Here is a 26,737-nt window from a genome sequence, read left to right on the forward strand (position 1 = left end):
GGATCTACTCCGGGAATGCTTTCCGCAACCGGCAGAGAGCATAGAGGGGACTTGCAGAGTCCAAGGATAGGGGGAGTGCTGTTTGCACATCCGTGAAGTGCTCTTTTCAGGACGCGCTGTTGTGACAAGGCTATTGGACTACAAAGGGGGTGTTGAGATAAGAAGGAAGGTGTTCCTGGATCGCATTTAACACCCGAGGGGAGCAAGCCTGACTTGTATGCTCTGATACGCTACCGTAATGTCATCCGTAGGACAGAAGAAATATTAAATGCTACCATTACGGATTTTTAAATGGATTTTTTGTACCAGAAGCTGTCTGACCAACAGCGACAAACAAAACTTGCGCAGAAAACTGGTTGAGGGAGCCAGACCGTATGCCCGGTACCAAACCCAATTCCAGCCCAAAGAGGGCATATGCACCCGATTCCTTACTGGGAGGCATCCCACAGGAATCGCTCCGCAGAGTGGCACACTCAAGAGCTCAGAGGAGCTGAGATGAAGGTTTTGAGGCTGGTTCAGGGAGGTGGATGTGTACATATTTGGCGGATGCAACAGATTTGATAGGACGTACATGAAAGTTTTAGTGTTTGAACATGTAAAGAGCTTTTTTGGGTTAAAAAACAATCTTTGTACTCCTCCATCTTTGCACTCTGAACGCACAACTTGACGCACTTACAGTGGATGTGTTTGATAACATCAAGGACGCACCACGTCAAAAAAGAATCACTCATTGGTCATATCGGCTGTAATAGTAAAAACGGGATGTTTTACTATTATGCAGAGATAAAAGTTGTCATGGATGTAAGACAGGATGCTAATAGTAGTAAGTGTGAAGACTTTCACAGGAATATTCAAACAGTTTGACCCCAATTGTCAACCCATATTCTACCACGGGTTCATCCAAGTATTTACTTTGGTATGTGTTGGGGGGAGGGGGGTGTAGCAGTGTGAAACAGATTTTAATGCTACATATCCCATCATGCCTCACTTTTCCTTCTTCTCCCCCAGATGTTTGACTGGATTGTCCATAATAAGGGCCTGTTCCTGACCAGCTACACAGAAATAGGGGCCAAACACCAGCACGTTCTGGAGCTGCAGACCCAGCACAACCACTTTGCTATGAACTGCATGGTAAGAGCTGTGGGGAGGGGTCGGTCGAGGCTGTACCTGGAGCCCCCCTCTCCACCCACCCCTGCAGGCATGGTCACGCACCGCCGCATCTCCCGTTTTTCGCATCGCCGTGATTTATTCGCCCCGTCCAGTCGCCGCCCCCCGCCCCCCCGTGCGGGCCGGTTCCCCGTTTACTTCCTCCAGAGAGCTGTTGCAGCTGTGAGCTCGTTGAGATGCGCGTGTCCACCACAGGAAACGCTCCCTTTGTTAGTGGCTGTCTGGATGTGCTTGTGTCTTAGTGCGACCTGGACAACAGAGCAATTCTTTTATTAGTATCATTGTATTAATAAAATTATTATTAGTATTTTTTATAGTTTTAGTATTGTTGTATTATTTGTAGCATTTCATATGTTGTCATGTGTGTTTGACACATATGAGTGCCTAACTGTTGCCTCATGCTGTTGAAGTCCTCTGATATTTGGCAGGGTAACGCATCTCCCTGAGCTGTTGCCAGGGCTACGGCACAGGATGATGCATCCCCCTTCCCCAAGGAAGTGTCAGAAGCACAGCTCTGCCCTCACGTTAGTAAGCGGGGTGATGTTCGGAGTAGTCTGATGATATTCTGATGGTGCCCCTGCTTGGGGTATTGACGATCGGTCACATGTGCCAGTCTGTTGAGATTCCCCTGGGCTTTGAGGAAAGCCTGCCCCCTGGAGGACTGTGACCCACCTGCACCCCTTTGAGCTCTTCAAGCCTCTCCCACACCCTCCGCCTCCAGCATACTGACGGCGGTTCAGTGGACCTTTTACGAGAACGCCAATGGTCGTTCCATGGCGCATTGGACGCTTGCTTGTAACCATCCCCACAGACTTTAACACTCATATCCCTGTGGCCTCGGGGATTCAAGATGCTGGGGAGGAATGCTGTAAATGTGGCGGTTGAAGTGGTCCGTGTCTGCTCAGTCACACTGTCTGGTCAGAAGCAGAGCGCTTCCACCAGTCTGCTGGGCTGGAGCTTTTACGACACAGAGGGGATCTGTAATCTGTCTTGCATCACTGTTGTTTGTTGTTTCACCATTAAATTACTAATAATATGAAAGATCCTCTGCAGATTATGTTTTTATCATTTGATATCTTATTCTTTCCTCCGGAAGTCTAATTGAAGTTCCACTGAACGTTACCTGCTAGGGAAGTTTCTTTCTGAATTATTCTAAATATAAAAATATGGAAACTATGAACGAATTGATTTGAGATCAGAGGTTGTTTTTTTTTGCCCCACACAGAAGCACCGTGTGTGTGTGTAGGAGCTACACAGGCTCCTTGCCATCCATGAGTTTCCAATCAATGTGCGAGTGGGTGGGGTTTGGGGGGAGTCCCGCCCCAGGCGTGCACATGTGGGCGCTCACGGCGTAGCTGTTTGCCCAACAGATGGATGGCGCGGGGTGGGGTGGGAGCCAAGCCCGAGCTGAAGAGGTCTTGGGTTCTCGCGATGTGGTCGACCAAATGAAAACGTTTCACAGACCACCCAGACGGTAAAGCCAGGATGTCAGTGTTTCGACATATTTTTCTCATATGTCAAAACCTTCTATTCTTTATGAAATGGGTGTTACAATGTAATTCATCTGCATGTGCCTGAAATAAAGCACGGCACAAACTCTAAATCGGAGCGCTAATCCGTAAATGTATATTATATAGCGTAATCATATGGTGTCGTTTAAACCCGTTATTTTAATGATTGCGTAATTGCCCCCTTTGCGTGGGTAGTCATGATGCTGACCACCCAGCATGTTGATATTCTGTCATCAATACACAATGCACAAAAAAAAATTAAGTAAGGCCCAGGTGTCTGTCTGCAACCCTGCCAGCGTATCGATGCCAGCGTCCGTTCCATGCTAATAACATAAACGTCTTTGGCTGAACTGTCTCTAACTGGTCTTTGTTCCAGCCTCTCTCTTTAGCCAGTCATCCCTTTAGACTGCTCTGGGTTCACATGCCAATGGGGTAACGGAGGCCCTCGCTGGCGTGGCGGTCGGACGTGGGCTAATTGATCTGCGTGTGCCAAGGCAGGCCGCGCCTCCTCTGGGCAGCATTAACACCGAGCTGCAGGTGTGGGTAGTGCGCCGGGCGCCCTTACTCCTGCCAGGCCGAGCTGGGAAACTGAGCAGATGCTGCATTTTGGTGCCGGCTCATTTTCACGTAATGTGTAATGAAAAGTGCGTTATCTATATGCACACGTTCAGTCTGCAACTGTTACAGCTACTCTCCAGTGAAACTTTAGTAATGGACGTGTGTGTGTGTGTGTGTGTGTGTGAGAGAGAGAGAGAGAGAGAGAGAGAGAGAGAATGTAATCGTTTGCTTTTATCATTTCAGTCAGTTTCACTCAGGCTAATAAAATAATCACCTGGCAGGCAGTGATCTCAGCATGTTCACTTTATTGACCCTCTTCCCACAAAATTGCCTATAAGCCTGATAATTACCTCCCCAAACCCTAACCCGCACACCCACACACACACACACACACACACACTCTCTCTCTCTCTCTCTCTCTCTCTCTCTCTCTCTCTCTCTCTCTCTCTCTCTCTCTCTCCCTAGTCATTAGAGTGAACAGAATTAAAAAGGCAGATTAAGTCCATCTGTGGGCTAAATGTATTGTCACTTGGGGTTCTGCATTTGTGTATTTGCAAGCTTGCTGCCTTGTTTGTTCGTGGTTAGTCCTGATTAAGGTCCTTCTACTATTATACCATGGATGAGCGTAAATGTGTTTAAGGGATTTCCACAGTTCCCACAGCATCAATGCTTTTGGAGGTTTTCTGGGAGAAATGGCAAGCCAGAAGCACCAACGAGCAGATTCTGATCCTTCACTGTTTCATGATCTCGTCTCCCACTGTCGTGCGTGCGCGCGCACACACACACACACACACACACACACACACACAGACGGACATAGGCCAGGAATTGCCACGTACCGCTAGGTAGAGCAGGAGTGCTCCTCCCTGTGTGTTTGTGTGTCCATGCACAAGAAATCATCCTGTTATTGTGGTTAGGGAGCAACAGCTGCACACAAAGGTGTGTGAGCTGTTCTGCGCGTGCACACAGGCATTTGATCTGTCCTGCACTTTCACGTTCGCCTACGTTCGGTTTAAACTCACCATGCAGGTCTGAAGAACAATAACAAACACGACTTCCTTCCCTCTGTTTCCTGCTTGTCCTGAATGGACACCATGTCAATATACTCCTCATTGTTTTTTTGTGTGATTTTTATCCTCCAAAATACCATTTCTTAAGGAAGTGATTGTAAACTGCTTATGTAAACAAAGAACCTAAGCAATTTAGAGCAGAGTGGCCAGCTTTGGCCGTCAGGGCCGACGTAACCTGTGACACCCGCTGCCATCCACAGAATGTGTACGTGAACATCAGCCGGATCATGACTGTGGGGAACCGACTCCTGGAGGGAGGACACTACGCAGCCATGGAGATCCAGCAGGTGTCCGGGCAGCTGGAGCAGGAGTGGAAGACCTTCGCTGCCGCCCTGGATGAGCGCAGCGCCCTGCTGGAGATGTCAGCCAGCTTCCACCAGAAGTCAGACCAGGTGGCGCACACACACACACACACACACACACACACACACGTGCACACACACTGGCGGATATGCAGACACACTCGCATGCATACACACACACACACACACACACACACACACACACAAACACAGATACACACACCCACATTTGCATGCACACACTCATGCATGCACATACACACAAACGTGCAGACATGCACACATGCGAAAGCATACGCACACAAGCATGCAGACACATACAAATGCACACAGACGCATACAGACACATTTATGCACACGCATGTACTCCAGTGAGTAGGTTGGGACTTCGTTCGCTCATTGCCCACAGATTTAGAAAGACACGTTTATATTTATCCATATGATAAAAGAATGCAGTGCAGATACTGGCACACTAGTAGTTGGGAGCAGACGAGTGAATAGATTTGCAGTTATATGATTACCCTCAACATTCTCTAGAGTTGTGAAGAATCTGGTTAGGAGTCAAAGTACATATTCTTGTATCAGAGGCTTTTTAGTTTGCAGTTCAGCATGAATTTTTTACTGTTCGTTTACTGTGTTCAGACCAGCATACAGCTGTTTATAGCCAAGATCAGACATGAGATCAGACTTGAGAAGCTCAAACCTCTAATTAGACTTTGAGAACTTGGACTGTAGAGCCAAGGTGCACCTCGTGTGTGTGTGTCTGTGTGTCTGTGTGTCTGTGTGTGTGTGTGTATGAGAATTTGTTAGTGTATATGGGAAAGAGAACTGGTTGCTGCACAGGCCCAGATAACAAATTCCAAATGCGCCTCACGCTGGCATTTCTGGATTTAGTTTCCACGAGACATGACTTCCCGGGGCGGACTTTGGGTTGGGGAACAAGAGCAGCAGCGTTGAAAGAGCTAGAAGAGTCGCGAACCCTCCGATTGTCAGCCGCTTTGAACGGGTAACGAGTGTTGCCACAAACGTAAATAGACTGACGTGCTCTTTACTCTGCTCTCTAAGCACAACAAAACAAAACCCATTTTTGTCTAGAATGGATCTGGTCTGGTCAGCAGCATCTGAACGTCTGGGGATTGTAGCGTCTGCGCCGTTGGTTCAGCTCAGGGTTTAAGCCGTCATGCGTGTTATGTTTGCCATGGTAGGGTCTTTGTTCAGCTGTGTGGGAAATGACCATGTGACACTGGAGTAACAGGCTCCATTGACCTGTGTGTGTGTGTGTGTGTGTGTGTGTGTGTGTGTGTGTGTGTCTCCCAGTACCTGAGCAATGTGGAATCCTGGTGTAAGGCCTGTGGCGAGGGTGAACTGCCCTCTGAGCTGCAGGACTTGGAGGACACTATCCACCGTCACCAGGGCCTGTACGAGCACGTCACGGCTGCCTACTCAGAGGTACAGCCCCTCATGCCTCACGCTGTGCCGTACAAGTATGTACCGTGTGTCGGTAGCTAACACCCCACGCGACGTCTCCGCTGATGGTCCACCTCGAGCGAGTGCGACCGCCGATCCCGACGGTAGCCTTGGACAATGTGATAAAATCCTTAGTCGCAAGCGTAAAAACTGTCGCTGACTCCTGCAGGTGAGCCAAGACGGAAAAGCCTTGCTGGACAAGCTGCAACGACCTCTGACCCCGGGCAGCGCCGACTCGCTGACGGCCTCGGCCAACTACTCCAAGGCGGTGAACCACGTGCTGGACATCATCCACGAGGTCCTACACCATCAGCGGCAGCTGGAGAACATTTGGCAACACCGCAAGCTCCGCCTCCACCAGCGTCTGCAGCTCTGCGTCTTCCAGCAGGATGTCCAGCAGGTAGGCCACGCCCACTCGCGGGACCAGCCAATCAGGACGCTCATCTCCCTGTCAATCTAAGTGGGCTGAGCGCAAATGATAATGGTATGCAAGGGGGGAAAAAATGATATCGCTGCTTTTGTAGCGCTGATCGTTGAGGTCAACACTCTCCAGTCGTGGCTCAGGGAATTGTTTTTCTGTCCTCGCAGTCTGATCGTCAGTAGTCTTTGGCTAACAAACTGCCGTGCCTGAAAGACCCTGTGAGGCACTCATGTGATGAATGTTAAGTGAGTTTATTACTTATCTGCGCAAGGCAGGTTTGTGCCGCTCGGCCGAGTGGGGAATAACGAGGATCGGGGGCTTGGCGTTCCGGGACGCACCTGGCATCTAATCACTGTGCCAGCACAAAGCTTTCCCATATGAAAAATGGCCTCCATTTTAGGAGCGGCCTCCGATGTAATGATAGCCATCAGCTCTGTCTCTCTCTCACTCTGTCAGTAGTCTCACTCGTTAATGTGCTGTGCACTCCGTAAAGGGGACCGCAATTACATTCGGGGGGGGGGGGGGGGGGTACCTCTGGGGTAGCGTCTGGGGAAGGAGGTCCTCAACTTGGCACTCATATTAATGCACAGACTCCAACGAACACATGGAAGAGCTCAACCCATGCGTGCCAGGTTGAGACAGATCAAAGGTGTCGTCATGATTAATGCATGAGTTTGAGATCTAAGTGTGTGTGTGTGTGTGTGTGTTTTGCACCGGTGCGCAGAGAGTTCGGAGAAAGATGAGAAATATTGAATTTTCATCCAATAGGAAAGTGTTTTTGGTCCCGTCTCTGTTTTGCTGTTTCATGAGAATAAGTTGAAAATTTCACTACTCGGTTCCCAGAGAAAAAAAAAAAAGCATCTCAATTCAGGTCTTGAGGACTTGAGTTCTTTATACATAGAAATCCTGTACAGAATGAACTGGTTTCATGTCTCATTAACAGAGATACACATTCCCACACATTCTTAGACATATTTACATAGTTAAAGCGTGTAGTAAAGAATGCACCAGTGAGAGTGCATAAAGTTCTGAGCATTTAAAACAAAACGCAAGTCCACGTCGAACACTGCACGGCGATTTCACCGTGCCTGCTGTGTGCACACGTTTTGTGGCGTGGAGCTCAGTCGCAGTCTCTCGCATTGCTCAGAAGAGCCCCCTTGTGGTTCTTCCGAGCAAGTGCAGGCGTCGACCTGAATCTTGCTTGTGAGCGTTGTTTTCCGTGGGATCAGAGGAGAGACGCTTGGGTGTCGATGGCCCCGCTGTGTTTACCCCTCTGCGGCCTAATTCATTTTTTTATGAAACATTAAACTACAGTTTTATTAAATTTACATCTGAAAATAATGTCCTCACAGTGCTTAATATATTTTTTCAGCACACATCCATAGAATATTATCATGGGTCACTTGGGGGTGTTAGAAACTTTTTTTTTTTTCTTTTTTTTTAAAAACACAAGACCATAAAAGCACAATTTGTTTTGTTTAAAAAACCTTTGAAAACCCACAGCCAGCCTCTGCTATCTGACTTTTAAAAGAAAGCTTCAAGCCAACTGTAATAAAGGACTTTTTACCCTGGCGGTTCATTCCCCAGGTCCTTGACTGGATCGAGAACCACGGCGAGGCCTTCCTGAGTAAACACACGGGTGTGGGCAAGTCACTGCACCGGGCGCGCGCCCTGCAGAAACGCCATGAGGACTTCGAAGAAGTAGCACAGGTGAGAAGGCCAAACCCGCGACCCATGACCCAACCGGCCGATCGTTTAGAGTCCATCTGTGTGTGTTTGGAAAGGAACAGAAAGCCCCGCCGACTTCAAGGGCACTGTGATGGAAGACCAAGGGCAGTTGTGAGACTTCCTCAATGACTTCCCCTAAGTGTCTAAGTCAACAGAGGGGGTTTTCTGATTACGTTGAAGATTAAGGTGGAAAATACTAGTGTGTTCCTTCAGTGGTTATAGATTCTTTCATTTGTACTTCTGTTCAGTCCTCCCCCGTGCTAGAATATCTCCCACCTGACATGAGTATCACGGAGACATCAAGACTTGGGTGTCTCACAAAAATACACCCCAAGGGTAGTGGCACACCGGAGTCTGCATGGGCAAAAAAAGACATGTTGCTTGAGGGAATTATGGGTAAAAAAGGTGAACGTTTTTGCAGCCTTTTTCTACAACTATTATGAGTTGTGTCTGTTTGCGTCGCTCTCTCTCTCTCTCTCTCTCTCTCTCTCTCTCTCTCTCTCTCTCCTCTTTCAGAACACGTACACCAACGCTGATAAGCTGCTGGAGGCGGCAGAGCAGCTAGGCCAGACGGGCGAGTGTGACCCGGAGGAGATCTACCAGGCTGCCCACCAGCTGGAGGACCACATCCAGGACTTCGTCAGGCGCGTGGAGCAACGCAAGATCCTCCTGGACATGTCCGTGTCCTTCCACACCCACGGCAAGGAGGTGAGGGGACGCCAGGAACATGCAGGGGGGACGTAGTTGTGCGCCCAGGCGGCGGAAGGCGGGGCAGACGTCGCGCTCCTGCTTCTCTGGGTTCATCCTCCACACCCTTTCAGGACTCACTGGTTACGCATCACACGTGACGCCACGTTCTTTGCTCCCTCCATATGCCACGACGTTAGCCATCTGCTAGCCGAGTACACTCCAGGCTTGGAGCAAGGTGTAGAGCTGGAAGTGTGTGTGTGTGTGTGTGTGTGAGTGTGTGTGTTATTGTGTGTGATGGAAAATCTGAGGGATTGAGTGCAGAGAGGCAGTGTGAGGCTTGCTGGAGCAGGAAGTGTTTTCTGATAGACGCGCCAGTGGTTAATCCCGTGCCAGATGCTTAATCCCGCCAACCGGCACCTTCTGCCGGGGCCGCTCACAGAACAGCAGCGCCCTCTGGAAGCCTGTAGGAATTTCCGCCCACCCTTCTGTCTGCTGAAATCTGTCTAGGCATTTATTTCAACGTGAAGAAGCAATCTCGATTAGTGACTACCGCCTTAATCTCCGAGTCTCTTTGCTCCTGGTTTTTGATGATGGTAAAATTGTTATACATTTACTAGAGACTGAAAGTCACTTCTGTACCACCGATATTTTGTATTTCTTCATTTTTTTTTCTATTGTATGCCAATAACTCAATCCACTACGTCCCGATCTACCGTCTTATTGGACGTCCCAACAGACTCCGACTAACGACACTCTGCTTCATCCAATCGCGTCGCCCGGTCCCAGGCCTGACCTCTTGTCTGATTGGTGCTTTGCCCCCTCACGCCCCTGCAGCTGTGGACGTGGTTGGAGGAGCTGCAGAAGGAGCTGCTGGATGACGTGTATGCCGAGTCGGTGGAGGCCGTGCAGGACCTGATCAAGCGTTTCGGCCAGCAGCAGCAGACCACCCTGCAGGTCACCGTCAATGTCATCAAGGAGGGGGAGGAGCTTATCCAGCAGCTCAGGTACGAGGGCGCCGAGGCGCTGCGCCTCCATCAAGGGGGCGGGATACGTGCTCACACGTACACACACACACACGCACGCACAGACATACACACACACACACACACACACACACACACACACACACACACACACACACACACACACACACACACACACACACACCAGTGGTGTGCTGTCAAGCCCTTCTATCCCTGGTTCCAAAAAATGGGAAAAAAATTAATGTATTTCATAAATGAAGTAAGATACAAAAAAATACAACCTATTCATATAGGCCATTTTACATATTCTTGGTTACTATAGGACACGTTTCTGTCTGAGAGTGGCATTTATTACAGCGTTTATTAGTAAGCCACGACTGTCTACAAACACAGCGAACTTCAAAATACTTCAGCAAGTCAACCATCCCTATCTCTAAATCCAGAACAGAAAGACGCGGTTTCTGTAAGATGGTCTGTGAGGTGTTCCTTGCTAACCGCTAGCTTCCTGCATACACACTGCTTTTGTTTTGTCAACTGTAGTTGCATGTCGAATCCAAACAATAATTTAAGTTTGCACGTAATGTACAGGCAGGGGTGATGCGCAGAAGGGGTAGCTACTCTCCGCACTGCATGTCAGTGACACACACACACACACACACACGCATTCAGGTAGTCACGTACGCACATTCACACACACACACACACTCGCGCACGTGCTCACCTCTGCGAACGTTTCGAAAGCAGGCCGGGTCTTCCACTGCTTATCCTAACAGCGCGCACACGCACGCACATGCGCGCCCTCCCGTCACATGTGACCTTTGCCCGCAGGGACTCGGCTATCTCCAGCAACAAGGCGCCTCACAACAGCTCCATGGCACACATCGAGAGCGTGCTGCAGCAGCTGGATGAGGCACAGGGGCGCATGGAGGAGCTGTTCCAGGAGCGCAAGATCAAGCTGGAGCTCTTCCTGCAGCTGCGGATCTTTGAGAGGGACGCCATCGACGTGAGTCGCCGGGAGCTTCCGTCGCGGAGGCGTTCCCACCGTCAGCCGCGTTTACGCGCGGAGCTCGTCGGCGGTCCGGCCACGCACGCTCCGTTTACATGCACGCTACACGTAATCCGATCTGGACTTGTGCGCACGTGGAGAGCACTGCTCAAGCGTGGATGTTGCCATGATGACAAGCGATGCGCAAGCCTGGTCAGAGTGAGAGTTTCCGGTCGGTGCGCTTGCGTTCCCGATTACTCCGAAATGATGGCAGACTCTGGAAAACGTACTTCACGTGTGCTTATCAAAGAAGGGGCGAGACGTCGACGTCATGTCCTGCAACATTCCGCAGGACATTTGGTCTACAGCTCGTTTAAAGCCACTGTCAGTCATTTGCTCGTATGCTTGTCTGGGCAGGTCGTCAGCGTGAGCTTTAATGGCCAGCAATCTTGCTATTTCTAAGTCTTGGAAAGACTGAAGCTTAAACTTCAGGCTTAGCAGCCCAGTTCCTGGCTCCCGCCGCTTCTTGTAAACTTGCTGCACATTCCTGTCTTTTTACGCCTTCTCGAAGTTTTCAGTTAGGAATGTAATCAGTTACATGACAGAAGGCGTATACACGGATGTTATTCTTCTGTTTAATTAAATATTCGTTTATAAGATTACCCACCTCGCTCAATCAGATAAAAACTGCATTTGGAATGGCCTAGGTGATGGTCTCTAGGTCAGATGTTTGGAAACCTCTCTACATTTAGGTGATGGGCTCTAGGTCAGATGTTTGGAAACCTCTCTACATTTAGGTGATGGGCTCTAGGTCAGATGGTTGGAAACCTCTCTACATTTAGGTGATGGTCTCTAGGTCAGATATTTGGAAACATCTCTACATTTAGGTGCTGTTCTTAACTCCTTTTCCATTACATTTTTTAAACCTTGAAGGTCCATGGACACTATTTGGCTGCATACTAGTATAGTAGGTAATTTAACTGTACACTAAAGGTACAAATGTGTAGAAAGTGTTTTTTCTTAGTGCTTCCACACAGCTGAGCACTTTCTCATGGTAATCTGGCTCTACCCCAGTCAAGCAACAAACAATGCAGCGTTGGCATCGCTCGCTCGGAGTACCCAGGCCCAAGCACGACCAGATTCCGTGTCGAAATGCTGTCGGAGAGCTCTTTACGCACTATAGAGGAGATCTGCCAACTGCCGTCGAGGAGATCTCCGTTGTTCCGGTCCGTCCAGTCCATCAGGGCTGAGTTGTTCAACGTGGTTCAGGAAGTGTTAAGGATTCAGTAGTACAGTTGGAGCGGATTGTGTTGGCCCGTCCGACCCGTTTTATTAAGGCCGCTGTATTAAAGCTTTAAATGAAGCGATGTGAGTCCCCTTGTGATACACATGAAGTATTAATGGTACTTCTTTGGTCCATGTTTGTGTCTCAGCTGTGCAATGTGCTGGTTTATGAGCGGTGCTAATTGGGTGCAGAGCTCGGCGTCTGAAAGGCAGTTCCACCACCATTCATAAACCGCAGTTGTTTGTTGTCTTGGGCTTTAACTTGGCGGGCGCATGTTGCCGGGGTGGATCAGTGCCCATGGCAACCCAACATGGCAATGCATAACAAGGTTGTGGTTTGTCCTGCAAAACCTGATCCGGAGTGATCAGAATCCCGTAAAGGACCCAGGTCTTTTGCGGGGCAACTGTTGCTTGTCTCGCTGGCGTAACCTGACACCTGACATCACGTCCATAAGCAGGTTCGGGGCCCGAGCAGCTGAGATGCGATCGGTTGGAAAAGGGACGCTTTTGAATAATGAATTGCCAGTCAGAATGCTTTGCTACATTGTCTCTGCATGTGTGTGTGTGATCACCGCGAAGATCCAACAGCCAAACCATCTAAACGTGCTGATATAAAAGATCGTCACAATGCCCAGAGGGGCGGCGTGTTTAGCAGTAATGAAGGGAGGTTGCAGTAGCTGTAATGCTGAGCCTCTGACTCAGAGCTGGGTGGGATCCGACTGTCAATCAGAGCGGTATGGCACTAGGGTGTGTGTGTGTGTGTGTGTGTGTGTGTGTGTGTGTGTGTGTGTGTACACAAACACTGCTCTTACACGCCCCAGGCCGTTACCTCCGCCTGTGCACATCACCCACACCGCTTCCCCCGCGTGTGCGCGCAGACCGAGGAAGACGTTCCTTGCGGCGGGAAAACTCGGAGAAGAAGATGGTCTTCCGTATACGAGGCGGGAACCTCCGCACCAGGCGGGGATCCCTAGCAGCGGAGCTCGCCTCTCTCTAGCCCGAGTGGTTTTTGGAGAGCGTCGCCGCGCGCCCGCTGCCCTGGAGGACGAGGCGGCCTGGACAGGTTCAGTGTGGCACCGCTAGGAGGCGGTTACGGCCAGTTCTCTCATCAGGAAGGAATTGTTATCTTCTAAGTGGAACAAAGTTGGGCTTATTGGTGAGCGCTGACCGTTGATTTTGTTCGAACGGAGGTAGAAGGTGACGGCTGTTAATGGACCAGACTGGACTCGTCCTTGGGTGGGTGTGGGGAGACATTGATCCGCTGATGACTAGGTACACAGCGGGATAGCTTAAAGCTGTTTGCCGTAGACGCTGGCGAATGGGATGGAATTGCAAACCCACGTACACGCGCGCACATATGCACACACGCACACACGCGTTGCATCTTTAGATTGCCGAGTGTGCATTAGAAACGTGCCCCGTTTGTCTACTGCGTGTGCACACGCGTGTGCGTCTGACCCATCCGTCTGCGCGCGCATAGGTCATCTCGGATCTGGAGTCATGGAACGTGGAGCTGTCCCAGCAGATGGGCGAGTTTGACACGGAAGACCTGACTCTAGCCGAGCAGAGGCTACAGCACCACGCCGACAAGGCCCTCACTATGAACAATCTCACTTTCCACGTCATCCACCAGGGCCAGGAGCTCCTGCAGTATGTCACGGAGGTGCAGGCTTCTGGTGAGTGGACACGTATGCGTGCATGCACACACACACGCACATATGCACACATATGCACACACATATATTTCCGTACACACCCACACACACAGTGGCTCTCTACACCAGGAATAAAACATTGCACCTGGTTACCAGAGGGCTCACGGCCTGAAGGTGAGTTCTTCCCATCTGACAGGATGTCTCTCCTGGGGTGATGCTGAGATTGGGCAGAAATTACACACTGTGTGTGTGTGTGTATGTGTGTGTGTGTGTGTGTGTGTGTGGAGAGACACTTTCTTTTTTAGCATTTGTGCATACAGGTGTACATAAATATAATCATGCATTTGCCAGTTGTGCACATGGGTGTGTTTGTGCATGTGTGTATGTATGTGTGCATGCATATATGTGTGTGTGTGAGAGAGTGACTTAATAAGCCATCATCCTTCAGTAAGCAGTCACTAGATCACAGTCAGGCTGTCAGGTGTGCGTGTGCGTGTGCGTGTGCGTGTGTGTGTGTGTGTGCGTGTGTGTGTGCGTGCGTGAGAGGACGAGGGTGAGCCCGGAGAACACCAGGCCACAGTAGGCTTAGCGGGGGCGGGGCGGTTGACTCATGCTGTACTCCCTGCCAGCTCACAAGGCGTGAGCAGACTCGTAGCCCCGCCCGCCTGCACATTGCTGGAATCCTAGAGCTAATCTGGACATTCTGCATGCCTGTCCCTGTCTCCCTCTGCCTCTCACACACACACACACACACACACTCACACACAGCTCCATGTCTCTTTTGCTATTCATATTTTTACTTACTTTGAGTCATGAGTCATGCTAAACTCCAGGCAGGGTTCCTGCGTACTCTTGCGTGCACTTTTAACACCACCCTGCTCCTCCGTCCGACCCCCGACCCCAGGCGTGGAGCTGCTGTGCGACCGGGACGTGGACATGGCCACGCGCGTCCAGGACCTGCTGGATTTCCTGCACGAGAAGCAGCAGGAGCTGGACGCAGCGGCGGAGCAGCACCGCCGACACCTGGAGCAGTGCGTGCAGCTGCGCCACCTACAGGCCGAGGTCAAGCAGGTAACGCGCGCACATACACACACGCGTGCACACACACACACACCCGTGCATATACACACTCGCGCGTGCGCACATACACACACACACACACACACACCCATGCATATACACACTCGTGTGCGCGCACATACACACACACACAAACATACACACTCGCGCGTGCGCACATACACACACACACACACACACACACCCATGCATATACACACTCGTGTGCGCGCACATACACACACACACAAACATACACACTCGCGCGTGCGCGCACACACACACACCCATACCCATGCATATACACACCCGTGTGCACGCACATACACACACACACACACACCCATACCCATGCATATACACATTCGTGTGCGCGCACATATACACACACACACCCATGCATATACACACTCGTGTGCGCGCACATACACACACACACAAACATACACACTCGCGCGTGCGCACATACACACACACACACACACACACACCCATGCATATACACACTCGTGTGCGCGCACATACACACACACACAAACATACACACTCGCGCGTGCGCGCACACACACACACCCATACCCATGCATATACACACCCGTGTGCACGCACATACACACACACACACACACCCATACCCATGCATATACACATTCGTGTGCGCGCACATATACACACACACACCCATACCCATGCATATACACACTCGTGCGTGCGCACATATACACACACACACACACACACACACCCATGCATATACACACTCGTGCGCGCGCACACACACACACACACACACACACACACACACACACACACACACCCATGCATATACACACTCGTGCGTGCGCACACACACACACACACACACACACACCCATACCCATGCATACACACACTCGCATGTGTACACACACACACCAATGCATATACACACTCGCACACACACGCACAAGCATTCACCCCAGACATAAACACTACAGGTTGATGTGAGACAGGTAATAACCCCACCCACAGGATAAACACACACACAGACACACAGTACACACTTAAAATAAAGCCATGCGTACCCATGTGTTAATCCACTTCAGGGAATCCTCTATATTTTTAAGAATCTGTCACTAACCATAGAAGGTGTGTAAGATTTTAACACACAGCTGGGTACGAACACTGACTGTGCTGGGAGGGAACAGCCAGCATGTTATTAGCAGTCATTACCGGTTAGCTTCCCCGTGAGTCTGGACACGACCATGAACGCGCATGCGCAGAAACACCTCTGATTGGCTCGTCTGGGTTTGCGTGAGAGTAACACTGCTGTACGTTCAGACTCTTACTGACCCTCCCGCCCGACTCCCGGGACAGCACTGATCCGATCGCGTCCTGGGACCGCTGTCCCGTTCGATTTGCATGGGAGGTGACATACGCTGGGACTTCTGACTGTAGCATTGGGGACACGCACAGATTCCAGACGTTTCTTCTGTGAGAATCGCACGTTCGCGTGGCTGCTTCGGAGGGGCCGTCCCTCACGGATAGGGAAACCTTTCCTGCGGTTCTAGGTAACGGATACCCGAGTTACCGTTTATCTTGTAACTTTAGCCCACATCGATAGCCTCATTTTTATTATAAGGAAAAGACAAAGAAAGATATTAATTCAGTACTCAAGGTTGCCGGAGAAACAGGATGTTTCAGACAGTTTTCATGGAGGATAAAATGAACCTGAAAAAGCTTGAAAAGGCAGTTGCTGTGTGTGTGTGTGTGTGTGTGTGTGTGTGTGTGTGTGTGTGTGTGATTTGCATCTATAAGTATTCTCATTAATGACGAGCTTATTAAAGAATGCTACGGTGTTTATCTGTAGCAGGTCATGAGTTCTCAGGTGGGACACGTTCGTCAGGGTCAAGTGGGACGTCTGAGTCCACGTGTGCGACAGGGCGACCGCGGCGGCGAGGAATGTGGGCCATGGGCCCGGCCATCTGCTGATCCACTTCTGCCTTGTCGTTTGTTTATGTGTTCGTTCCTTTATTCATTTCATCCGCTGCCGTAGTCATGGGGGTGTTGAGTGTAGTGCTAACTATGGGTGGACATGCCTGTTAACCAAGTGTGCAGTGTCATGAGAAATGTCCAATGCCTGTTTGTGTGTGTGTGTGTGTGTGTGTGTGTGTGTGTGTGTGTGTGTGTGTGTGTGAGTTGTATTTCCACCTTTCACTCACCTTTTGTCCTCCTCTCGCTTTCCATGCGTCTGCACAGAATCTCGAATGCGCACACGCGTCAGACTCCCGTGTCGGAGGTGCTTCGCCTGAGGTGTGTTCCCAATTCCTACGTGCAAACTGTGAGTCTCTTTGTGTATGCGCGTGCGTGCACTGCAGGTCCTGGGCTGGATCCGTAATGGCGAGTCCATGCTGAATGCTGGACTGATCACGGCCAGCTCTCTCCAGGAGGCCGAGCAGCTACAGAGGGAGCACGAGCAGTTTCAGCATGCCATCGAGGTGCGCGAAACAGATGTCCACGAGACACCTCTGTCCACACGCACTTGTAACCTGACACAATCCTTGGCTCTACTTTCTACTGCTGCTATAAGCGCGGGTAGTGTGTGTTGTAGATTTTCACGGCAGGACCCACTGCTGTAACGATACAGCCCTCCCAACCTTTCTCACACTTCTTGTTCTTTCTCCCCTTCCTCTTTTCCTCTCTCTCTCTCTCTCCCTCTCTCTCTCTCTCTCTCTCTCTCCTTCTGTTTCTGTCTCTCCAACCCCCCTGCAGAAGACCCACCAGAGCGCCCTGCAGGTGCAGCAGAAGGCGGAGGCCTTGCTGCAGGCCAACCACTACGACATGGACGTGATCCGCGACTGCGCCGAGAACGTGGCTTCCCACTGGCAGAAGCTCATGCTGAAGACGGAGGACCGCCTCAAGCTGGTCAACGCGTCCGTGGCCTTCTACAAGACCTCCGAGCAGGTCGGCGCGGGTGATGCCCCGGTCGGGGTCGTGACCCTTTGAAAATGAGAGTGCGCAGGCGTGCGTGTGGAGGGGGGGCAGTATTGCAGTTGTACAGTGTTATAATATTTGGAGCAGTAGTATAACCAGGAGGAGGCTGTAGGAAGCTGTGTGTCTGGCGTGTGTGTGTGTGTGTGTGTGTGTGTGTGTGTGTGTGTGTGTCAGCGTGTGTGTTTATCTGCCTCTCTGCACATTGCAGGTGTGCAGTGTGTTGGAGAGCCTGGAGCAGGAGTACAAGCGGGAGGAGGACTGGTGTGGGGGTTCTGACAAGCTCGGCCCGAACTCCGAGTCCGACCACGTCACGCCCATGATTAGCAAGCACCTGGAACAGAAAGAGGCCTTCTTAAAGGTACAACTGCACCAGCCAATCACACGACAAGGTAGAGTTACCCCGCCCACCCCAGCCAATCACCACAAGTTAGTTACCCCACCTACCCCGGCCAATGACCACGACAAGGTAGCGTTACCCCACCCAGCCACGGTACATCCAGGGGCCTAGTCTACGGATTACTCCAGCCAGTGACCCACAAGGGGAGGATGTCCAGCTGTTATCATGCACGCAGTGCTAGCTCACACAAGCTGGCGTTCGCCTTTTTGAATGATTGCGGTGAGCATTCTGCATGTGCGAGGGACTGACCTGCTCCCTTCCCATGCTGCAGGCGTGCACGCTGGCTCGCCGCAACGCTGACGTCTTTCTGAAGTACCTACACCGGAACAGTGTCAGCGTCCCCGGGATGCTGGCCCAGATCAAAGCTCCGGAGCAGCAAGTCAAGAGTAAGAGCGTGGTATTGTGGGAAGGAATTTGCACGGCAGCACTACAAAGGACAGGGTAGTAATGTGCGTGTGTGTGTGTGTGTGTGCGTGTCTGTAGATATCTTGAACGAACTACTGCAGAGAGAGAACAGGGTCCTTCACTTCTGGACCATGAGGAAGAGGAGGCTCGACCAGTGTCAGCAGTACGTGGTGTTTGAGCGCAGCGCAAAACAGGTCAGCAAACACACACACACACAAACACACACACACACACAGTTCCACTATACTTGTAGTGCTGTTTAAAAATATGCCTAACTGCAGGTTACATCCTAGGTGTGAATCAATCTCCCCATAGCTGCAGCTCGACCCTGGCTGCCCTGTCTGGTTGTGTCATTGGCTCTAGCCTGGTTAGCGTGCTGATTTGGGAACTGATCTGGGAACAGGGTCTGATAGACCTTATTCTCATACTTAAGACAATCCACATACGTGTATGGCTGACCTGGAACCAGACACATAGAAACAAGCTGATGCGTTTAGGTTGCGTGTCAGTACACTTGCTCCCTCTTGTGGCTACACACACATGCACACACACACACACACACACACACACACACACACACACACACACACACACACAGTGTCTGGTGAACGTGTTTTCCCTGTGTGCAGGCCCTGGAGTGGATCCATGACACAGGAGAGTTCTACCTCTCCACACACACCTCCATGGGCTCCAGTATCCATCACACCCAGGAGCTGCTGAAAGAACACGAGGAATTTCAGATAACAGCCAAGGTGTGTGTGTGTGTGTGTGTGTGTGTAGAATTACACAGCGGTTTCTCTCACTACTCATGCTAGATGGTTGCTGTTTAAAAGGGGAAAGTTGTTTGTAAAAACTTGGTTGTTTGACTGAATTAAGGTCTGTTTTTTGCCAAAGCTATAGTCATTTTGTCAGGAGTAACCATGCAATATAAATCAGTGTGTCTCTCTCTCTCTCTCTCCCTCCCTGTCTCCGTCTCCAGCAAACCAAAGAGCGAGTGAAGCTGCTGATCCAGTTGGCGGACGGCTTTTGTGAGAAGGGCCACACCCACGCCGGCGAGATCAAGAAATGGGTGGTCTCCGTGGACAAGCGTTACCGCGACTTCTCTCTCCGCATGGACAAACACCGCTCCTGCCTGGAGAAGGCACTGGGGATCTCTTCCGACTCCAACAAGGTGGGGAGTGTGTGTGCGTGTATAAGACACGTGGATGTGGTGCTACGGCCGTGACCTGCCAGGCCGTACGTTACGTGTGCAGGAAAGTCCCGCGTGTGCAGGAAAGCCCCGTGTGCGTAACCAAGCGGAAGGTTGAAGCTTTTTTGCGCTAGTGATGGTTTTTTGCTGACCTTTATCTCTATAGCCAGCTGGCGTTTGTGTTTTTGTTTGTTTATTTTTGGTTCTCTTCTGCTTCCCGCGGTCAGAGCAAAGACTTGCAGCTGGACATCATCGCGGCCAGCGGCCCCGGGGCCGAGGTCAAGCTCCGAGATGCCAACCATGAGCTCAACGAGGAGAAGCGCAAGTCTGCCCGCCGAAAAGAGTACGTCCACCTCACGAGGCGCACGCACGCACACACACACACACACAAACGCAATCCAACAGCAGGCAGTGCTGAAATAGATGAACAGCTACGCCCCCTCAAAGTCCAACGCTGAAGGCAGATCGTATAATTTTCATTCTTTGGCAGGCTCGTGCCGACCGGAGCCTCTCCTGCCGCCACTGTTTCCTGCCGTGGTTCAGACAGACCCTCTGCTTTTGTGTCCCGCGCAGGTTCATAATGGCCGAGCTCATTCAGACGGAGAAGGCCTACGTGAGGGACCTGAGGGAGTGCCTGGACGTGAGTACTCTCGCCCACGCGCTTGCGCGACACCCAGTCGCCTTCTTTTCAACAGTACCCAGATGCCCCACCGTGTTAGCCTGACCTACTCCGCTCTGTCCATGTAGAACAGGCGATGTCACACTCTGTGCTTTTCTTTTTCAAAGGAAATGTCACCAGTAGCCAAAGGTCTAGAATATTTCACCTCGCTGCCAAAGAACTGATTTCCCTAAGGAAAAGTCCAGGAAAAATCGCGTTTTTTGGCTGTACCAGTTAGAAATCTGGGTGATATCAGCCGGTTAGTGATCGCAGTTGATTAAATCCGGAATTTGGGATGGCCCATCGAAATCCAGATGGAACCGAAAGAAGCCATTATCCTCTGTTTGATCCGTGTAGACTCAAGTGGGGACCAGACGGACTGTCTCCCAGACCTGCTCTGTCCCGCAAACACTGGATCTGGCGTGAGGCAGTGAGCAGCGTGCAAAGAGTCACCTTCCATTATGGGGTTAAACCCAAGCTGATGCGTAGCTAGCATAGCTGTACGTAGCTAAATGGCGATCTGACATGATCCTCAAATGTTCGAGCGTCGTTTCTTCCTTAGAAATGGGAAATCTTTCCACTGGGAAAGATTACAACAGTCATTTATCAGTTGTTTACTGCTTGCGCTTGCGTTCATCTTCTTAAAAGATGTTAAGAAAAGAGCAAAGAAGAAGAGTATTAGTCTGAATGTTAAGCAAACCTTTTTGGCCACCATTGCAGACATACCTCTGGGAGATGACCAGTGGCGTGGAGGAGATCCCACCGGGGATCGTCAACAAAGAGCACATAATCTTTGGCAACATGCAGGACCTCTACGAGTTCCACCACAAGTCAGTGGTCCCTTACAGAGCGGTTCAGTTGGTGGCTGTGCTCCTCCTCTTCTTGTTCTGTGCTCTTAACTACCTCGTTCCCTCCTCCAGCATTTTCCTGAAAGAGCTGGACAAGTACGAACAGCTGCCTGAGGACGTCGGCCACTGCTTTGTCACGTGGGTACGTGTCTGGGTATTGGGGGGAGGGGAGGTGGGGTGGGGCGCGGTCGTCAGCCTTCGCAAGTTCGGCAGGTCCGTGGAGTTGGTGGAGCTCAACCTTCAGTGCACAGAGAGGCAGGCACTAGGACCTCAGAAGGACCTTCACTGTGTCTTCCTGAAACACACTGCCTCTTCCCTAATGGACTGATTCTAGAAACTGGGTGCACAGAACAGCTGGCCAACATCATTGGGCCTATAAGATCTAGCGCTAATCATATTTATTTAAGAGTTTATGCAACATATAGCGCAGGTCCATGCACCATCTGTTGATATATATATTTGTCTGCAGCATATTCCAAGGGAGAGAGCTGTTCTGTTTTATAAGAAAATAAAATTCTCCCACGCGCCATGTTAATGGGCAAAGCAGAGGCTGTGCCAGTCAAATCAGATCTCTTTACTGAACCAAACAGGAAACTTCAGCCGACCCTCTACGGTGACAGCGCGAGCAAACTTTAAATAGGACGCGGTTCTCTTTCGGGTCCTCTTTGGCGCCGATGAGCCCTCAGACCACGTTCGGTTCCCACCACGGCCCGCCACGTTTCTGTGACGTGAGACAGATGGGGAAAGAAAAACGGACATAAAAGACAAAACACCAAAACGTATTTGTTAGGAAAGGGAAAAAGGAGAGTGTGAGAGATTTGGTTTGGCTGCACAACTGCACAGTGCATCACGCAGCTGGTGCGTTGCAAGACGTGTGTCTCGGTGACTAGTTTGTTTTTGCCGATTGAATGGCGCCTTGACCATATCTGTCACGCGCGTTATGTTTGACGCTATTGTTCTTTGCCGGATTCGGCCCTGTTGCTGGATTTCCAGGCCGACAAGTTCCAGATGTACGTGAACTACTGCAAAAACAAGCCGGACTCCACTCAGCTCATCCTGGACCACGCTGGTTCCTACTTTGACGTGAGTGAGCAGCAGATCACACCTGCAACAGGAAAGAAATGCGTTTAGCTTGGGGTGCAGGTTAAGGCTGAGTTAACGGCACTGATCTCAGCGCCCCCTTGTGGTGACATTTTCCCTCTCCACATAGGACCTTGTTCCTTTGCATTGGCATGCCACACGTGACAGTAACATTTAGTACTGATGCTACGATTTGTTTTGTGTGTGTGTAGGAGATCCAGCAGAGGCACAGGCTGGCTAACTCCATTTCCTCCTATCTCATTAAACCTGTGCAGAGAATTACTAAATACCAGCTGCTTCTTAAGGTAGGTGGGCCTGTTCACACAGCAGAACTGTATGTGTGTGTGTGAGAAATCAGTGCGCAATATTCAGAATAAACTGTCCTGCTATTGCTTTACCTGTGTGGCTTTTATTATTGGTTATATTGTTTAATATACATGCAAAAGAAACATGTGGTATTGGTGTGTGGTTTACGGATTTTGACTTGGGTAGGTTTTCTAATTCCACCCACAGCCCTTTATAACCCTAAGCCCTCGCGTGTGTGTGTGTGTGTGTGTGTGTGCGTGTGTGTGTGTGTGTGTGGGTGGACGTGCAGGAGCTGTTAACCTGTTGTGAGGAGGGCAAGGGTGAGATCAAAGATGGTCTGGAGGTCATGCTCAGTGTGCCCAAGAGAGCCAACGACGCCATGCATCTCAGCATGCTGGAAGGTTTCTCTCACACACACACACACACACACACACACACACACACACACACACACACACACACACACACACGCGCACGCACAAACACGCGCACGCACAAACGCGCACGCACAAACACGCGCACGCACAAACACACACACACGCGCACACACACACACGCACGCGCACACACACGCGCGCGCACACACACACGCACAAACACGCGCACGCACACACACACACACGCACACGCGCACGCACAAACACGCACACGCGCACGCACAAACACACACACACACACACGCGCACACACACACACGCACGCGCGCACACACGCACAAACACGCGCACGCACAAACACACACACGCGCACGCACAAACACACACATGCGCACACACAAACGCACACACACGCGCACGCTTGAGCTAGGCCTTTCACATTTCACATACACACACGCACGCACAAACACACACGCACGCACAAACACACGCGCACACACGCGTGCGCACAAACACACACGCGTGCGCACAAACACACACGCACGCGCGCACAAACACACGCACGCACAAACACGCACGCACAAACACGCACACGCACGCACGCACACACACACACACACACACGCGCGCGCGCACGCACACACACAAACACGCACACACGCGCACGCACAAACACGCACACGCGCACGCACAAACACACACACACACACGCGCACACGCACGCACGCGCACACACACGCGCGCGCGCGCACACACACACGCACAAACACGCGCACGCACAAACACGCGCACGCACAAACACACACACGCGCACGCACAAACACACACACGCGCACGCACAAACACACACATGCGCACACACAAACGCACACACACGCGCACGCTTGAGCTAGGCCTTTCACATTTCACATACACACACGCACGCACAAACACACACGCACGCACAAACACACGCGCACACACGCGTGCGCACAAACACACACGCGTGCGCACAAACACACACGCGTGCGCACAAACACACACGCGTGCGCACAAACACACACGCACGCACGCACAAACACGCACGCACAAACACGCACACACACGCACGCCCGCACAAACACGCACGCACAAACGCACAAACACACACATACACGCACACGCACGCACAAACACGCACACACACGCACGCCCGCACAAACACGCACGCACAAACGCACAAACACACACATACATGCACACGCACGCACAAACACGCACGCACAAACGCACAAACACACACATACATGCACACGCACGCACAAACACATGCTCTTCAACATGCTTGAGGGTCACATATTCTTGGGATCACATGGAATGCGACCAGATTATACGGAGACAGAGTTTGGATTCTCGACCATCTGAGTTTACTGAGCTGAAATTGTAGACTCTCTCGTTTTTCCCTGTCGCTGCCACTTCCTGTCTAGGTTTTGATGAGAACATTGAGTCTCAGGGGGAGCTGATCCTTCAGGAGTCCTTCCAGGTGTGGGATCCTAAGACGCTCATCCGGAAAGGCCGGGATCGCCACCTTTTCCTCTTCGAGATGTCCCTCATCTTCAGCAAGGATGTCAAAGACTCCAATGGCAGGAGCAAGTACCTCTACAAGAGCAAACTGATGGTGAGTGTTGACACAGGCGGCAGACGCTGGTTCTGTTTGACCATCCATCCATAATCATCCATCCATCCATTCATATCCATCTATCCATAATCATCCATCCATATCCATCTATCCATAATCATCCATCCATCCATCCATCCATCCATCCATCCATCCATCCATTCATATCCATTCATCTATCTATCTATCCATCCATCCATCCATAATCATCCATCCATCCATCCATCCATCCATTCATATCCATTCATCTGTCTATCCATCCATCCATCCATAATCATCCATCCATCCAGCCATTCATATCCATCCATTCAACTATCTATCCATCCATCCATCCATCCATCCAATCACCCATTCATTTACCTCCAGACCTCATAACTTGGGTTTAGTTAAATTCTCCTGAAACTGAAATACTCACAAGCACATGTGATAGACTCCTTCCCTTTCTCTCTCCTCTTGCTCTCTCTCCCCCTCCCAAGACTTCTGAGCTTGGAGTCACAGAGCACGTGGAGGGGGATCCCTGCAAGTTTGCACTCTGGGTCGGACGCACACCTACCTCAGACAACAAGATCGTCCTGAAGGTGCGTGTTTGCCGAGGGGACCACGGGCTCGGCCACGTTCGTCGCTCATGGTTCGCTCAGCTCGCCGATGGTTCCGGCCTCGCCGGAGTTCTCTCCTTCTCTCCTTCTCTGTAACTCGATGAGTATGACAGGAAATCTTTTTTTATTTATTTAATGACTAAGCTGACCTGTGGGTGATGGTCTGAATCTTTACATATTATCAGTGAAGCTTTTCTTTTGAAAGTGTTTGCTGTTTTTTTCCTGTCTTCTTATAACACGTGAAATGGCTGTGTGTTTCTGAGCAGGACCAGTCTGGTCACGCGTTTGGTTTTTACCCCACCCTTTATGTGTTCACACACACAAAATGCTGTATGTCTGTTGGTGATATCCAATATGACCTCTTCATGGAATAGCGTGTACTGTGTGTGTGCGCGCGCGTGTGTGTGCGCGCGCGTGTGTGTGCGCGCGCGCGTGTGTGTGCGCGTGCGTGTGTGTGTGCGCGCGCGTGTGTGTGTACCTCAGGCCTCCAGCATTGAGAATAAGCAAGAGTGGATCAAGAATGTGCGGGAGGTGATCCAGGAGCGAACTATTCATCTACGAGGGGCCCTCAAAGAGCCCATCCACATTCCCAAAGCCACCAGCACCAAACACAGGGGCCGCCGGTATGTCCGCCTGTCTCAACATGCTTCCTGCCGAGGACCCTTTTGTTTTGGAAGAACGTTTCCCTGCGTGGTCACACCTTGGGACTGACAGCTGTCTTAACCAATCACAGGGAAGGAGAGGACCTGGACAGCCAAGGCGATGCTAGCAGCCAGCCGGACACCATCTCCATTGCCTCGCGCACTTCTCAGAATACCCTGGACAGCGACAAGGTAGGCGTGACAGCCCGTCACACTCACTAGCTGCTGACCCCACTGCTAACACCGGCTGGCGGCGTTGACTATGTCTGTGCCGTTCATTTATTATTGGAAATGTATTTTTTCAATTTTTGACACTAGATTCAATCACATTTGGCAGACATCCTTATCCAGAGTGGTTTGCAATCTCAGTCGCATTACAGAGGTAGTTGAATGCCCAAGATTTCTTGTCAGTTCATATTGGTATAGCGTGGTGCACTTATCACTCACTAAAGAGGCAGTGATGTCTGTGTTGCTACACAGCTACACGTTAGTGGAGCTCACACTTGGCAGTGAAAACAGATGTTTGAGTGGACACAGATGACATACCACAGAGCCCTGCGTGAAGATTGCGCTCTTTTAACCTCATTTGTAGGCCCAAAACTTTGCTAAAGCTGCAAGATGTTGCAGTGGTGTTGACCAGCTCACACTGTTCCATTGCATTTTCAAGCTTCTACGGGGTTTGTTTAAGTTTTCTTTTATCACCTAACACTTCAGAGCTCTGAGAGATGAATAAACAGTCGGTTCTAAGAAC

General features: G+C 50.8%; 1 protein-coding gene across 6 annotated transcripts in view; it reads left to right on the plus strand.

Moving 5' to 3' along the window:
• The window catches only part of triob (trio Rho guanine nucleotide exchange factor b), an 83,429-nt gene that overhangs the window by 31,333 nt on the left and 25,359 nt on the right, over positions 1-26,737 (plus strand). For all 6 annotated transcript variants that reach the window (XM_035530611.1, XM_035530616.1, XM_035530615.1 and 3 more), the window contains 28 exons: positions 1,009-1,131; positions 4,507-4,698; positions 5,926-6,057; positions 6,245-6,475; positions 8,084-8,206; positions 8,741-8,932; positions 9,749-9,918; positions 10,726-10,900; positions 13,647-13,842; positions 14,726-14,892; positions 17,238-17,357; positions 17,632-17,823; positions 18,062-18,211; positions 18,522-18,636; positions 18,734-18,849; positions 19,285-19,407; positions 19,635-19,826; positions 20,072-20,187; positions 20,418-20,484; positions 21,223-21,332; positions 21,423-21,492; positions 22,344-22,433; positions 22,643-22,735; positions 23,026-23,137; positions 24,559-24,749; positions 25,226-25,327; positions 25,829-25,968; positions 26,079-26,178. In XM_035530611.1, the coding sequence (XP_035386504.1) occupies positions 1,009-1,131; positions 4,507-4,698; positions 5,926-6,057; positions 6,245-6,475; positions 8,084-8,206; positions 8,741-8,932; positions 9,749-9,918; positions 10,726-10,900; positions 13,647-13,842; positions 14,726-14,892; positions 17,238-17,357; positions 17,632-17,823; positions 18,062-18,211; positions 18,522-18,636; positions 18,734-18,849; positions 19,285-19,407; positions 19,635-19,826; positions 20,072-20,187; positions 20,418-20,484; positions 21,223-21,332; positions 21,423-21,492; positions 22,344-22,433; positions 22,643-22,735; positions 23,026-23,137; positions 24,559-24,749; positions 25,226-25,327; positions 25,829-25,968; positions 26,079-26,178 (3,900 nt within the window). The remainder of the gene's footprint in view (positions 1-1,008; positions 1,132-4,506; positions 4,699-5,925; positions 6,058-6,244; positions 6,476-8,083; positions 8,207-8,740; positions 8,933-9,748; positions 9,919-10,725; positions 10,901-13,646; positions 13,843-14,725; positions 14,893-17,237; positions 17,358-17,631; positions 17,824-18,061; positions 18,212-18,521; positions 18,637-18,733; positions 18,850-19,284; positions 19,408-19,634; positions 19,827-20,071; positions 20,188-20,417; positions 20,485-21,222; positions 21,333-21,422; positions 21,493-22,343; positions 22,434-22,642; positions 22,736-23,025; positions 23,138-24,558; positions 24,750-25,225; positions 25,328-25,828; positions 25,969-26,078; positions 26,179-26,737) is intronic.

Source organism: Electrophorus electricus, chromosome 10 (assembly GCF_013358815.1).
Source record: "Electrophorus electricus isolate fEleEle1 chromosome 10, fEleEle1.pri, whole genome shotgun sequence".
NCBI lineage: Eukaryota > Metazoa > Chordata > Actinopteri > Gymnotiformes > Gymnotidae > Electrophorus > Electrophorus electricus.